Raw genomic sequence first — 14,747 nt, 5'->3', positions numbered from 1 at the left:
AGCAGCACCCAGCCTCAGGCACAGTACGGTAAGGAGAGCAGAGTGAATCGATACTGATGACACCATTATCTGAAGACAGGCCTGGCCCTCTTAATTTCCACATAAATAGTTCAGAGCCCAACTGGCCAGGAATCAAAGATATAACTGAAAGCAAATTCAGATGAGTTTTCACGCAAGAAGCTACATTTGGCATTATCTGTGAACATCACACCAACCACCCCAAGTGCAATCTGCTTTGCATGGCAAAAGAGATGTCTGACCTGATCATCTTACAGGAATTAAAGGTCCGAATTCTGATTCATCTTTCGACCACAGCAAATACAGTATGTTAACAATCATATTTAAAGCAGGTTGAAAAGAAAAGAGACGCAACACAGTACTGGATGGACTTGTGAAACACAATTCTTGATAAACAATAAACTTAAAAGCTAATAATCAATTATTTGACCACAAATGATCCTTTTCAACTTTTTACACTCTCCAAATACTTAGCAACTTAGTCCCCTTGTCAATATATATTTTAATAATTGGGCAAAAACAAGTGTCAGGTCACCACTTAGAGCCTATTTAGACATTTGTAAACTTTTTTTGTTTGTTATTATTGTCTTTATTCTGTTTGTCTTTATTTATTTGTACCTCTTTCTGATAGGCCAGGCCTGCATCAAACAGTTTGACAAACAGGTACTGGGTCCACTGGTAGTAGTTGGGTAAGCAGGTGGTGATTTCCTATCCAGAGAAGAAAACAGGACATATACATGTATTAAAATACACCATTTCAAATCATACCATATGACAAAGATTCTGCATACATATCCTAAATAACTTGGGATAAGGCAGTAAAACGTGTGGTCTGTGGGAAATATAAGCAATAAAATCATTCTGTGTTTGTTTTTAGGTTCCTCACTTTAAAAGTGTTTCAGTTTCAGAACTTTTCTGAGCAATTACCCAGCATGCAAAATGCAAATTCAATTTACTGACACATGTAGAGAACCACGCCTGACCATCCTTTTGCATGGTGGATTGATGGAACATTTCTTGTAAGCGCAAATAGAGCACATATAAGACACTATTACATGTATATGCATGCATATATACATACACATACCCACGCAAAGACAGGGCTAAAGGGTTTAAGGGTTTAAGGTGGCAGTCCCCTTCACTTACCCTCTCCCAGTTAAAACAGAGACCCAAGCTTTCCAACTGCTCCCTCATTAGCTGGATATTACTGTGGAGGGTAAATTAAAATGGAACTGGTTTTTCACAAGAAGCGAAAGATACTCTTAATAATATCATTCGACATTGAACATCGTTTATAACCAACAATAAGAATGAAATAATGCATTGAGTGAGAGGAAAAAGAAAGGACAGTGAAAAGTTGATACATGAGGGAAAAGAATGGAGACAGAGAAGGAAGGTGGCAGAGAGAGTGAATAACACAACTACAGAATAAGACAAGCAGAGACAGAGAGGGCTAAATCACTGTAGCTTTAACCCACGGCAGTTTGATGGTGCTGGTGACTGTCTACGTTTAAACACATAATTGCAAAGGAAAGCAAAGGGACAGGGAGAGATTCACTCAATTAGGCCCGCTCAACATGGGGGATTGATAAACAGTTGGCTGGACGAGACAAGCCCCAGCCACTGTACACAAATACGCCTCCCTCTCTCATCCACATCAATAAATATCCAATACTGACTCCCAGTCACAGCAGGATCCTGAGAGCACAGACTCACACCCACACCCTGTCTACGCCTCAGAACTGATCCCACAATCACAGAAAGACCCGTTAACAACCGAGCCAAGCAGCCCCTTCATCTGCCGTTCTTCTCTTTGAACGAAGGAATGCGAGTGAAAGGAAGGAGGAAAAAAAAGATAGTTGTAGACACAAAGATGAAAGAGAATCAGGAAGCGTGTGAGCACTGAGCGGAGGAGAAGGAGAAACGGAGCGACTGAGAGGGAGAAAGAGAGGAGAGAAGAAAGAGAGCAAGGCAGCACCTTTTGGTCCACTCCTCTGGGTCTAGTTTCCGCTCGATAGCCGCATTCTCTGCTGGGAGCCCGAATGCATCCCAGCCCATGGGGTTCAGCACCTGCAGACACACCAGAAACACTGACACCCCAACACCTGCGTCTGTTTCACCCCACAAACACTGATACGGCCAAACCGCACCTCTCTAAAGCAGGGAATCTGAAACTGCACCTCTAACACAAAGTCTCACATAGCAGCTGGAAATCAGGGAATCTCAATGTACAAGCTGCCTCAGATGTGTATTTGCTTTGTGTATCGGTATTTTTAGTTGGCTAGGTAAGCAGTGTTTGGATAGTTAACTTTAGTCACTTTTGCTGTTTGTTTGTTTCTTTGTTCTCAAAAAAAAAAAAAAAAAAAAGGCCCTCGTCCTTATCTTTGTTGTACAGGTAGCAGTTGAAATTGTACTTCCCTCTAGGGTCTTTCAGCGAACTTATCCCTGGTTATGGGTATGCACTTTGTTGTACGTCGCTCTGGATAAGAGCGTCTGCCAAATGCCAATAATGTAATGTAATGTATCTAATGCATAAACATACCCGCTGAATCACAACTACCACCCCATGCTGTTACATAGACCTCTTAACTGATGAAGGGAAGTAAATATTGACTCCAAAAAATAATTATCCCATGCTACTATTATAAAACTTCCACATCAAGCCGAGGCACTGTCCTTTCCTGTGTGCGTATTTTGCTGAACAGTAGAAACGGGTAACCGACACTGTGCAAGGAAACACAGTAAGTGGTTAGATTGGTCTGGATGAGGCCATCTACTGAGTGAATGAACACATAATTACTCAATATGGTTTCTGTCTCCATCAGGACCCATTCCCGGAAAAACAACACATCATTTTCATCTGAAAATGGGGACCACATCACTCATCGTATCCATGAGCATACTACTATTCATGCATAGAGCACAATTAATTGTAGAGGAATTTGCAAAATGAAGTGAACGGGAGGTTTCTATGCCCTTGGTGAAACACTAATGGTTTATTGCCCTCAGTGACTCCTTTTCTGTTTGGATGAAGGCCCCTAAACTCCCTTATATGTGTCTGCCTAGGTATAAAGATGGGTGAAAACATGACAGTTTCAGAGAGCTACACATGCTTGTACTTTTCTCCATGATCATGAAATAAAGGTGGACCATGATTGAAGACTGTGTAGGCCCGAATTAATCTGAACTAAATAATTCCTCGACAATAATTATATTTTCTATCACACAAATATACCACAGTGCATTCTTTTTTTATTTTATCATTTTATTCATGCCTGGAAGCTGACAAGGTTATCACGTCAGACACAGTTGAAGATCAAGTTATCTCAGCACTCCCCAGGAATCCCCACCTTCTCCAGCTGAAATGAGAAAATAACAAATCTTGCAATGTCACTTCTCATGTGATACTCTAGTGAGATCTCTCTCGCTTGCTCTCAAATGCTGGAGTAACAGGGCACTGACTCCAACAAGTCTGCAAGCTTCTGACAACATCTATGAAAATCCGTATCCTTGGCAACTGTGGAGAGCCAATGAAGAAGCAGAGCAATAGCAGCCATTAGGCCAATGAGCTTGTCTTATACAAAGATATGACTATCAACTGAACATCAAATAGATCCAATTGGTGCATATAATCATTATGAAGGGGTATAGAGATGTGGTATTTTTTGTCTGGGATAATTGTCTGATTCTTAAGAAATTGCGGCAGCTCTGGTTTAATAACTATGAAAAGTCCACAGCAAAGACCTTCTGTGACAGACAGGCTTAGCAAATCTTTGTCCCAGCATTTCATCAGCACGGATCAAAGAGGCCGAAATGAAACGCTTTATTTTCAGTCCACTCTCCAGCACCCCCACTAAACTAGATCCCCAATCTTTCCACCTAAACCTTCCCAGTGCCCACAATCCACCCTCTCAGGACCAGAGACTATGGCCTGGGAGACTCATGTGACAGATGACTGATGAACCACAGCACTGGGAGGATCCATTCATTTAAATTATCTATGAATGAACTGAACCTGCTTTTTGACTCTGGAGAGAGGGGAGAGGGCACATTTAGTTCTTCTTCCATCTGGAATCCAAGATAGCAAAGGTCGTGTGTAATGTGGCTATTCACTGCCATTTCACACACAGACAGCTTTTCATTTTAGGCTGTGGTCAGCTAATCAGGCCCTGAAGCAATACACCGCACCTATGTGAGATTTCTAAGAGTTCTTACAATGCCACCATAAAAACACTTCCTGTGTCTAAGGTCTCTGCACATCCCCAGGACAAATGTTACCGGATTATATTGTGAGTGAACAGTACAATTAGAACCACCAACTATTGATTTGCTGAGATAAAACTATGTTGGTTAAAGACACACAGACAAACACACACAAGCACCTACACACACCTACAAACACCCACACGCACACACACACAATACCTCACAGTCTTCACACCTAAGGAAAGCACAAACTTAAGTGCACACCTCCGCTTTTAAACTCAAATCAATATACTCGCAGTCAGCCATCTCATCACATAACAATGAGGTTTGCAGTTTCTCAGCTCAGACACAAAGCCGTGCGGAGGATGTGAATGGCCTTCACCGACTAACACTGACAGGGGCTCCTCTGAAACGCACTTCTTTCAGCTCTGACTCACTGAATATGCCTTCACAAAACCTTTCATTTCATACGCCGTGGTTCTATGCGATTCTAGCACCAGAGGGAATGTCTGGCTCACCTACCGAGGTGGTAGGCAGGTCGTGTGTGTAAGTACATGTGTGTACACTAGGAATGTGAGGTTTCATCAGATACCTAAAAATGGATAATAAACAAACAAAAACCTTGCCTTTGAGAACTGCCTGTCAGATAAAAATGTGGAGCAATGCACAAAATCAGGTTGAGTAGCTTTAGAAAATGTGGAGCCTGGAGACAATCGAAACAATCCTATCAGTACTTTCTATGAGAAAACAGGAGATCACTTGAAATATAAATGGAGTGCACTTCCTATTTCAGCCCTTTTGGCTTATAACAAAGGCAAACAGACCTAACTTAAGATAGCACTGCCGTGTCAGATTAGGAATGCAAATGTTACAGATTTATATCTCACAATAATAAAAGTAATAACAATAACAACAACAATAATCATACATATCTTCAACATTTATGAAAAGACAGGATGCATCATAAACTATGTCCACTTGCATAAACTATGCTATTAAAAAAATATGAAATTACTGCATTCACACCTACTTAAAATATTAACATTACTATTTTAATGATTAACCAACCAGTATTGGTAGCACTAAGCCAACAATCATACAGCCTGCATCTGTGAAAGAGTGAGTATGAGTTCATTATAAGGTGGATGGAAGGTCTTGGCATCCTTGCAGTTATCTCCTGGCCAGAGAAAGAGAGCAGAGGACGGGGCCTGTACCTGGTGCCCTCTCATCCTCTGAAAGTGGGCGATGGTGTCGCTGATGGTGTACACACGCACGTGGCCCATGTGCAGGCGGCCGGACGGGTAGGGGAACATGGACAGCACATAGAACTTCTTCTGCTGGGAATTCTGGGAAACGTAGTCAGCAGATACAGAGGGAGGACAAGCAAGGCCATTAACACCGGGGCCAAAAACAACTTCTAAATCATTCTGAAGACTTGAAAGACCCATACCGGCTCTTGAAAAGATCCATTGTAAACCATGGCAGCAGTACATAAAACGTTGCACAGAAAAACAAAGGGTTTGATTTACTAAGACATTTAGCATGGGAAAAACCAATAGCACAACTCATGATTGGTGCAGTTATTGGTTATGCATATGCTGAAGGGTTTTGCATGTGCTAAAGGTCTTAAAAAATCAGGCCCAAAGACAAAGATATGAAATTCACACCATGTATATAACAGCCAAGCAACCTTTAGAATCGACGCAACTATTTTTTTTAATGCAGGTGCTGATAAGTGCAGATATTTACTGATCAAAGCAACTGAGAATATTAACCCAAAAGCCATTACTGCATTCATATTTTTTGCATTTCTACCATGGTTTTCTATGGCACAGTGTGTCTTTGTACTTTTTAAAAAGATGATTTAATTTAGTTTTCATATTTTGGCTCACTGTACTTTTCATTTTAAGGTAACCTTTACCTGCAAAGATCATTGACTGAATGGGAAATGAGAGAGCTGCAGGTATATTTGCAAATGAATAAACCTTATGAAGATAACGGAGAGAAATGATAGCCTGTGGAAATGACACAGTAAAGTAGGCTATAAGTCCCGCATGGTGAGCTATATCATTTGTCCAGGGAGGGAGGCTTCCAGCTGGAGGGTCTCATCTCATTGTGCGCCATTGACTGGGTGCCCAGACCAGCTCCATATGTGGTGTGCTCCTCATAAACACTGACTGGGGCGACATGGCTCAGGCAGTAAGAGCAGTCGTCTGGCAGTCGGAGGGTTGCCGGTTCATTGCTGTGTCCCTGAGCAAGACACCTAACCCCCAAATGCTCCAGACGAGCTGGTCGGCGCCTTGCATGGCAGCCAATCGCCATTGGTGTGTGAGTGTGTGTATGAATGGGTGAATGAGAAGCATCAATTGTACAGCGCTTTGGATAAAGGCGCTATATAAACGCCAACCATTTACCATTTACTGACTGTGCTGCTCGCACAGAGAAAAGAAGCAGAGGCTGGCAGAATATTCTCTGCAAACTCTAGAGACTATTGTGCGTGAAAATCGCAGGATATCAGCAGTTTCGGAGACACTCAAACCACTCTGTCTGCCACCAACAATCACTCGACAGTCAAGTCACTTAGATCATGTGAACATTAACTGAAGCTCCTTACCCGTATCTACGTGATTGTATCCACAGCACTACTGCCAAACAATTAGCTGATTAGATACTCGCATGAATAAGTAGGTTTAAGAAGTAGAGTTAAAATGTTCCTAATGAAGTGCTCGGTGAGTGTATATTACATTACATTACATTATTGGCATTTGGCAGACGCTCTTATCCAGAGTGACATACAGTTGATTAGACTAAGCGGGAGACAATCCTCCCCTGGAGCAATGCAGGGTTAAGGGCCTTGCTCAAGGGCCCAACGGCTGAGCGGATCTTATTGTGGCTACACCGGGATTAGAACCACCGACCTTGTGTGTCCCAGTCCTTTACCTTAACCACTATGCTACAGGCCGCCCCTATATTGGTTCCAGATATGCACAGATAAAAGATTTACTTAAACCTGAACAGTCTGTTTGATATTATAGTCAGAGCAAGCCTGTTTCTCTAAAAAACCTCACATTTCTATTCTGAGCTTTAATATTTCAAATGTTTTGTGTTGCTTTATCATTTTATGAATACCTTGATTGTGAGATCTGATAACCAGTAACCATTTCAGCCTACACATATCCACTCTGATCCGCCTTTCTGAAGCGCATAGTTAAAAATAGAAAACTCATACGCAAACAACCTGAAGAGCCAGCTAATTAAACACAGGCCAGATTTCTAAAAATGCAAGAGGCTGTCCACTAAATCAGTATATACAGTCGCCTCAAAAAGTATTGGAACAGCAAGGCCAATACACTGAATACATTTGGGGGAGAGAGAGAGAGAGAATTTCAGTTCAGAATTTCAGCTTTTATTTCCTGGTATTTATACCTAGATGTGTTAAACTATTTAAAACATAGCACCTTTGGTAACAGACCACCCAATTTTCAGGTGAGCAAAAGTATTGGAACAGAGAGTATTTAAATCAATTAAAGTAAATAACACTGCATCAAGCCTGCAACCCATCACCATACTGTTGCATTCTTCTTTTGTGACGCTTTTTCAGGTTTTATGGCAGCGTTCAGTTGTTGTTTATTTTGGGGGAGGGGGTTTCCCTTCAATCTCCTGTTCAGGACATGAAACACACGCTGAATTGGGTTAAGGCCCCGTCGTGTTGGCAGCGTGTTTTGGGTCATTGTCATGTCGCATGATCAAGTTCCTCCCAATAAGTTTGAACATATCTCTTTGTAAGTTGGCAGACAGAATGTTTTTGTAGACTTCTGAATTCATCCTGCTGCTACCATCATGAGCTACTGTATATCATCAATAAAGATTAGTGAGCCTACTCATGCACTTCCTCCACTGTGCTTCACAGATGAGCTTGTATGTTTTGGATCATTAGCAGATCCCTTCTTTCTCCACAGTTTGGCCAGTTCTCTGGTCTTCATGTTTGTCTATCTTTTCTAACACAAATGCAGTCTTCACAGGCAAAAGTGCAAGGCTATAACCAAGAGACATTCAGAACTATATATTGTTTAACCAATCAATCTAACAGGACACATCTGGGCGAGAAGAAACACCTGTCACACATACCAATACTTTTTCTCTCCTAAAAATTGGGTGATCTCATACAAAAAGTGATATTTTCTAAGTTGTTTAACAAATCTAGATACAAATACCAGGAAATAAAAGCTGAAATTCAGATCTGTCATCTCATGTACATCCTTTGACCTGAAACTCAATTGTCTTCAGTGAACAGCAAAAACAAAATAATTGACATTGCTGTTCCAATCATTTTGGAGGGGACTGTAGGTGAATAAATAAATACCATTATATAGTTTGAATGAGGAACACAGCAAAACAAAATTATTAAAGAGAGTGGTCATTTTTGTTTACTGCACAGTATGCTGGGTGTGCATGGTGGGCTGAAGAAGTATTGGCACCCTTGATAAATATGCACAAAATATACTGTAAACTAACAGTTAAACCGTTATTCATTCATTTCATCCATTCATCCATTTTCTAACGTGTCAAATAGTGTTCTTTATTCATGATTCAATGGAATCAAGCGAAGTCTTACATTGTTCAATTAAAAAATGTATTTCCCAAAAAACAGGTTTCACAATTCTTGGCACCTCTGGTTTAATACTTGGTGCAAACACAAAATGAATGCCATGAATCTTTTCCCATAATCTGTGATAAGGCTGGAGAGCACATTTGGAGGGATTTGTGTGATTTGTGAACATTCCTCCATGCAGAACATTTCAGAATCATTGATGTCCAAAAGGTTTTTGATGCAATTTAAATTGTTTAAATCATGTTATTTTCATTTCAGTGTGGATTTTAATCTACCTATGACCAATTCTCAGCTTGCTAGCAGAGTACCAAAATCGGCTGCTAATTTGTTTAATTAATTGTGCCATTGATATTAAATAGTGCCCCTGGATCACTGGCAGAAAAAGCATCTCAAAAACATCAATGACCCAACTCCATATTTGACAGCAGGTATGAGTATGCATTCCTCTTTTTCCGCCAAACCTGTCAACGGCGTATACGGCCAAAATGTTCCATCTGACCAAAGCACTCTCTTCCTGTCATAATTCCAATGAGGTTTGGCAAACTCCATCCATGCTTGGTTTTGTTTATTGTGCTCAGTAAGAGCTGTCTTCATGTCACCCTACCAAAGAGCCTTTTTTATGGTTCTCTTTTGCAACATGCAACCAATCTCTAAAATTATTAAACTGTGATCCTGTGGTTCTTTATGCCCTCCCTCACAATCGTCCTTACCATCTGTGAGGACAGTGTGCAGTTAGGTCCTCTTCCTGGCAAGTTTGCATCCATTCCAGATGTAATACATTTTTCAGTATTGCCCTTACAGTGCTAAATGGTATGTTTAACCGGTTGTCTTTTTTCGTACCCATCACCAGACTTGTGATGGTCAATTACATCAGTTTCTTCAGAATTGACAGTTCTTTGGCTTTTCCCATGCTGATGGTTACAAAGGGATTGTCATGCTTGTTAGGCTACCTAATTTTTTATACTCAAGTGAAACAGTGGTGGAAATACACAAGAGATCATTCAGACTGAGATTCACTAAATTAAGTAAAATCATATTGCCAAATTTAACTTCATTTCATTTACAATAATTGTTAGGGGTGCAAATAATTTCGACACCTATGGTTTTCAGAAAAAAAATTGATTAGGCTACTTAATAAATAAACATTGAAACATGGGAGTAAATGAAATAAAAGTATTGTTCCCAGATATGTCTGAAGATAAAATATTTATTATTATCTGTGTTGTTTATTATATGGAGCTTTTTTTCTTCATTTTTATCAAGGACGTCTATAATTCTGCATCCCACTGTACATAAGATTTACACTCACATCTCCTGGCCTGAATCTTTCTCCAGGCTTGGATGACTCACCTCCTCCTTCTGTGTATCCCTACGCCACTGCTCCTTGATACGAGGGGACCACCACTGCTCCACTTTCTGCCGTGTCTCTACCCGGTAGTCCTTTTCCCAGACACCAGTCTTACTGAACAAGGTCCTGCAGAGGGACTGGAGGTGGCAGGTTGGGGCAAGGGGCAGGCCCTCGCGGCCACACAACCGTGACCGAGCACGATGGCTCAGTGTCACCCAACAACCGACTGCCTGCATGGTTCAGTCACCTGAGAAACACAAGGATAAAGACACACTGATGAGAAAATCCAACAGAAATGGTATACTAATCACAGTCCTGCGCTATATTGATAGTCCTAAGAGGGAAACCTGTTTAACAGGGTTGACTCAAATATTCAGCCAAAAGTTCAATTCAGCTTTCCAAGTTTAACTTGCAAAGATATGCAAGAACTTGAGACAGCTCCTGCTTGCAGGTTCCATGGATTCCTATGGGAGCTGCTCGATGGCACATGAAGCCAGTTCATGGAGGCTGCGATGTTATGACTATGGAGCTTTTTCTGGCACCAGAGCATGAGTACAGGGGCTTTTTTGGAACTAGGTTACCTAAATGTGAAGGGATGAACAGGAATAAAAATATATATATTTCTCCGTGCAGCTCAATAAAAGAAATCTCTCAGGAGCATAATTAGTTCAGTGTGAATACATTTTATAATTTAAAAGTACTGTCCAAAATACAACATAGTATAATTTTGCCAGGTTAAATTCACAGTTCTGAATGGACTTCAATGGGACAATTAGCAATTAATAAACTGAATTGCATCTCATTACAACTGGAGTTTGAGAGCTTCTGGGGGAATATCAATCCCTGTTCCCCTGGTTCAACTACATTGCAAAGCCCTGCCTCCTCATATTTCAATAGCCAATATGCTTTCTGTTAAAAATGCAGGAATGGACACAATCACACACCTTTGTACACAAAGGTCTCAATGTCCATGTCACTCGCACACTGTCACTCACACACGTGTCACTCGCACACTGTCACTCACACACGTGTCACTCACACACGTGTCACTCGCACACGTGTCACTCACACACTGTCACTCACACACGTGTCACTCACACACTGTCACTCACACACGTGTCACTCACACACGTGTCACTCACACACGTGTCACTCGCACACTGTCACTCACACACTGTCACTCGCACACTGTCACTCGCACACTGTCACTCGCACACTGTCACTCGCACACTGTCACTCACACACTGTCACTCACACACTGTCACTCACACACGTGTCACTCACACACTGTCACTCACACACTGTCACTCACACACGTGTCACTCACACACGAGTCACTCACACACGAGTCACTCGCACACTGTCACTCGCACACTGTCACTCACACACTGTCACTCGCACGTGTCACTCACACACGAGTCACTCGCACACTGTCACTCGCAGTAGCCTCCGACCTCCTGTACAGAAGTTTAATTTCCTCAGGGTTTTACACAATAGCATGCAGAAACAACCCTTCTAAGGGCGATAATTAAGAAGCTGCCCTTGGAGTGCCACATGTGGTTCTTTAATGAGCGCTCTGACTGTGTCGGTGGCAGAGCAGTGACTTATTACAGCGAGGCTAAGTCTGACTCTGAAGTGAATGTTTTGATCACCCACGGCAGAGAAGTGGTTAACAAAGGATTTCACATATTTTACAGATACTCGAAAGAAGTCATTCAGGATAAGAAGATATTGTAAGTCAAAGATGTGAAGGCAAGTCCAAGTCTGTATGGCTGCCTGGTCAAAATGAGCTTGGTATTAATCCCAATTGATAAAAAATATCTTACACTGAGAAAAATCTAAAGGAGTGCCCTTTTCACTATTAACAACAAGAATAACAACAAAGTTAATATTGATCTACATTGTATTAACTGTCAGATAACACTTCTCAAAGCTAAATTTCTACAACGAATACATTGCAAGTGATGGGCAATATGTGACGTGAGAAGCAACTGATGCTCAACAGCTTTCAGCTTTTATACGCCCACCTACATTACATGATGAGACAGCTTCAGACTGGAGAGACCCGTGTGTTCTGCTGTTGAGCGCTAGTTCATTCAGCGCTGTCAAGGTTCTGTATGGACTGTTGCTATGGTTACGGTTCCCGACTCGAAATGCTTTGCAAAATTATTTAATAAAGGGCCTTTATAAGGACACATTCACGAAAATAAAAACGTTAGCTACGTTTTACAGGTAAATTAGCTAGCTAGCCATATAATGTTACCCGATAAACCATCCAAACCAATTATGTTATGGTAGCTAATTTAGTTCTTTATGTTATTCAGTTAGCCTAACGTTACTAACTAACGTCGTTAGTTGTGCCGGAATGATGATCACCAGCTAGCTAGCTCGAATTGGGCCTTTTGAGAATGCCCCAATGTAGCTAGCTAGCTAGGTAGATATCAGGCCAAAGCTAAGCTAACGTTACAGCAAATAAGTACAATTTTTGCGGAGCTCAACTATTCCGTTAAACATAGCTAGTTTGCCAATATCTACAAAATAAGTTAATAGTTGACAAAGCACCCACTGACTAAGTTAACGATATAGCTAGCCAAGTTACTTGGCAGCATAACCGTCATATATAAATGTAGTTAGCAGCTAGTACAGAAATTTGTAGTAACGTTATGGCAGTGTAAGTTAGTGAGTGTTGTGCAGCTATCTCTGGTAAAACTAGGGAGGACAACCGAAAAATGTTTTTCCGGAAATCAACATGAATATTATGATTATTATCTCAGTTTAACCTTAAATTAACGTGTGGTGGACAATAATTCTGCTTAGGTTGAATTTTAATGTGACAAAATGACTGTTTTTGTGGCTTTTAAGCGCTCATTTTACCAGCATTCCATCAATGTTAAATGCTGGACCCCGACGGCACCGAAAAAGAGGCAGATTTCACTGCCATTCCATTCTTTACGTATATGGAGCTCGAAAATGGTGACACAACAATAGCTTTTGCTGGTTTACTTCACGCGCTCATACATGGCAGTTGGTGGCAGTTCGAACTGTCAAAAGTGTGACTGGAGCCAGGTCAATATTTTTGCTGGGTACTCGGTATGTCCAGCCTTATAAGTCCAAAGTCCCTGGTTACTTTTTCATAGTTTCAATGGATTTTGACAATAGACATGTCAGACTTCAATCATGTTAACGCTCTCGAGCGTGCGTCAAAGTTTAGGTAGCAAATAACAGTGCTGTATCCTTCTGACGTCATTTACATAGCTACAGAACTGTCCGATCACGCCGAATCACTGATAGAAACAAGATGAATTAATGACGATTCAGAAAATGTATAACTTTTAAAGATTTAAATAAATCCTATGGTGGGACTTTTGCCATTTATGGACGGTACGACAGAAAATTCCGGTGCCGTCGAACTTAATCGAATGCTTTTATTTATATCGTTCGAATGACCAAGTGCCGTTAAAAAGCAAATTGTATGGCTTTGTGCTATTCGCGTATGCTAGCTACATCATGCTAACATCGTACAGGGACCAGTAAAGGCTTAGAACACACTAGCACTTAGTTATTGTAAGTTTGATCACCTCTACTGTAAAGTAAAAAAGTGGACAAATTACGTTTTCTGTGAGAAACCTATTGGCGAGCTCACGTGCACACACAGCGGTCTACATTCTAAAGCTCCACTTTGCCCTCCCTAGTAAAACACAAGTAAATAAGTTAGGCTACCTTAATTTTTTGTGACCTTGGAAGTAGGCAGAGTAGCTAGCTAGTTTCCATAGTGACCATACGCTGCTCTGAGGCAACTTGCTGATGAATGTTCCTCCATTAAGTTTCAGCATAAGGTTACCACCTTAGTTTGATAACTGAGTGACGTTTATGCAGCCCTAGAGCTGATATCTAACGTACGGTTAACGTAGTGTGATAATTTGAAAACGGATTTGATTCGGCCAGTCTAAACTAACTAACTAACTAACTAACTAACTGCTCACGTTGGTGAGAATCTTCAATTATTGACAGCTGACATTGGCAGGTCAGGTAACTCGTGATTCCACCTGATTCAAATCTAGTTAACGTATCTAAAACATTACAAACCATGAGATCCCAGTTCCCTTAATTCTCAGTGTTTCTTTTGAGTTTTGTAATTTTCCACAATGCACAAATGTTGCTTGCTACGGTTGCTCTAGCTAGCTTGTTACTCCTTGCAGTTTGTCACTAATCGCCTACTTACTGTGTTCAACTGCAGTAGTAAAATGCTTCCTTTTAAAGTTTACTGTGATCCACAATAACTTGATTCCAATTAGCCATATTGTATACGGTAAATTAAGCCTTAAAACGTTTCATAAATCTAGTATTCCGGAATGAATCAGTTGATGCAATCACAGTCACATTTCATGACGGACGCCGCCATTTTATTCAAATCAAACTTTATTTGCGATTCTTAAGGAAACAGTGACAATGTACAGCCAGTGATTCTAGCTGTTTCTATCCATTCTTGGCTCAAGTTTCCAGCACTGATTTCCATATAATTGACTCTCCCACATTAAAAACATGATTATTGTGATAATTCTG

General features: G+C 40.9%; 1 protein-coding gene across 2 annotated transcripts in view; it reads right to left on the bottom strand.

Moving 5' to 3' along the window:
• The window catches only part of lars2 (leucyl-tRNA synthetase 2, mitochondrial), a 43,175-nt gene extending 28,598 nt beyond the window's left edge, over positions 1-14,577 (bottom strand). Inside the window, exons 1-6 of one of the 2 annotated variants that reach the window (XM_061261141.1) lie at positions 14,407-14,577; positions 10,187-10,431; positions 5,439-5,570; positions 1,997-2,088; positions 1,165-1,225; positions 637-726 (exon numbers count right to left, since the gene is read on the bottom strand). In XM_061261141.1, the coding sequence (XP_061117125.1) occupies positions 637-726; positions 1,165-1,225; positions 1,997-2,088; positions 5,439-5,570; positions 10,187-10,420 (609 nt within the window). In that variant the 5' untranslated portion in view covers positions 10,421-10,431; positions 14,407-14,577. Of the gene's footprint in view, positions 1-636; positions 727-1,164; positions 1,226-1,996; positions 2,089-5,438; positions 5,571-10,186; positions 10,432-13,904; positions 14,262-14,406 lie in introns of those variants that run through there. The other variant, XM_061261133.1, reaches the window with a different exon arrangement.
• Between the last annotated feature and the right edge of the window lie 170 nt (positions 14,578-14,747).

This window comes from Conger conger, chromosome 1 (genome assembly GCF_963514075.1).
Source record: "Conger conger chromosome 1, fConCon1.1, whole genome shotgun sequence".
Lineage (NCBI taxonomy): Eukaryota > Metazoa > Chordata > Actinopteri > Anguilliformes > Congridae > Conger > Conger conger.
The sequence above is the reverse complement of the archived record's forward strand: the minus strand, read 5'-3'. Positions and strand labels throughout refer to the sequence as shown.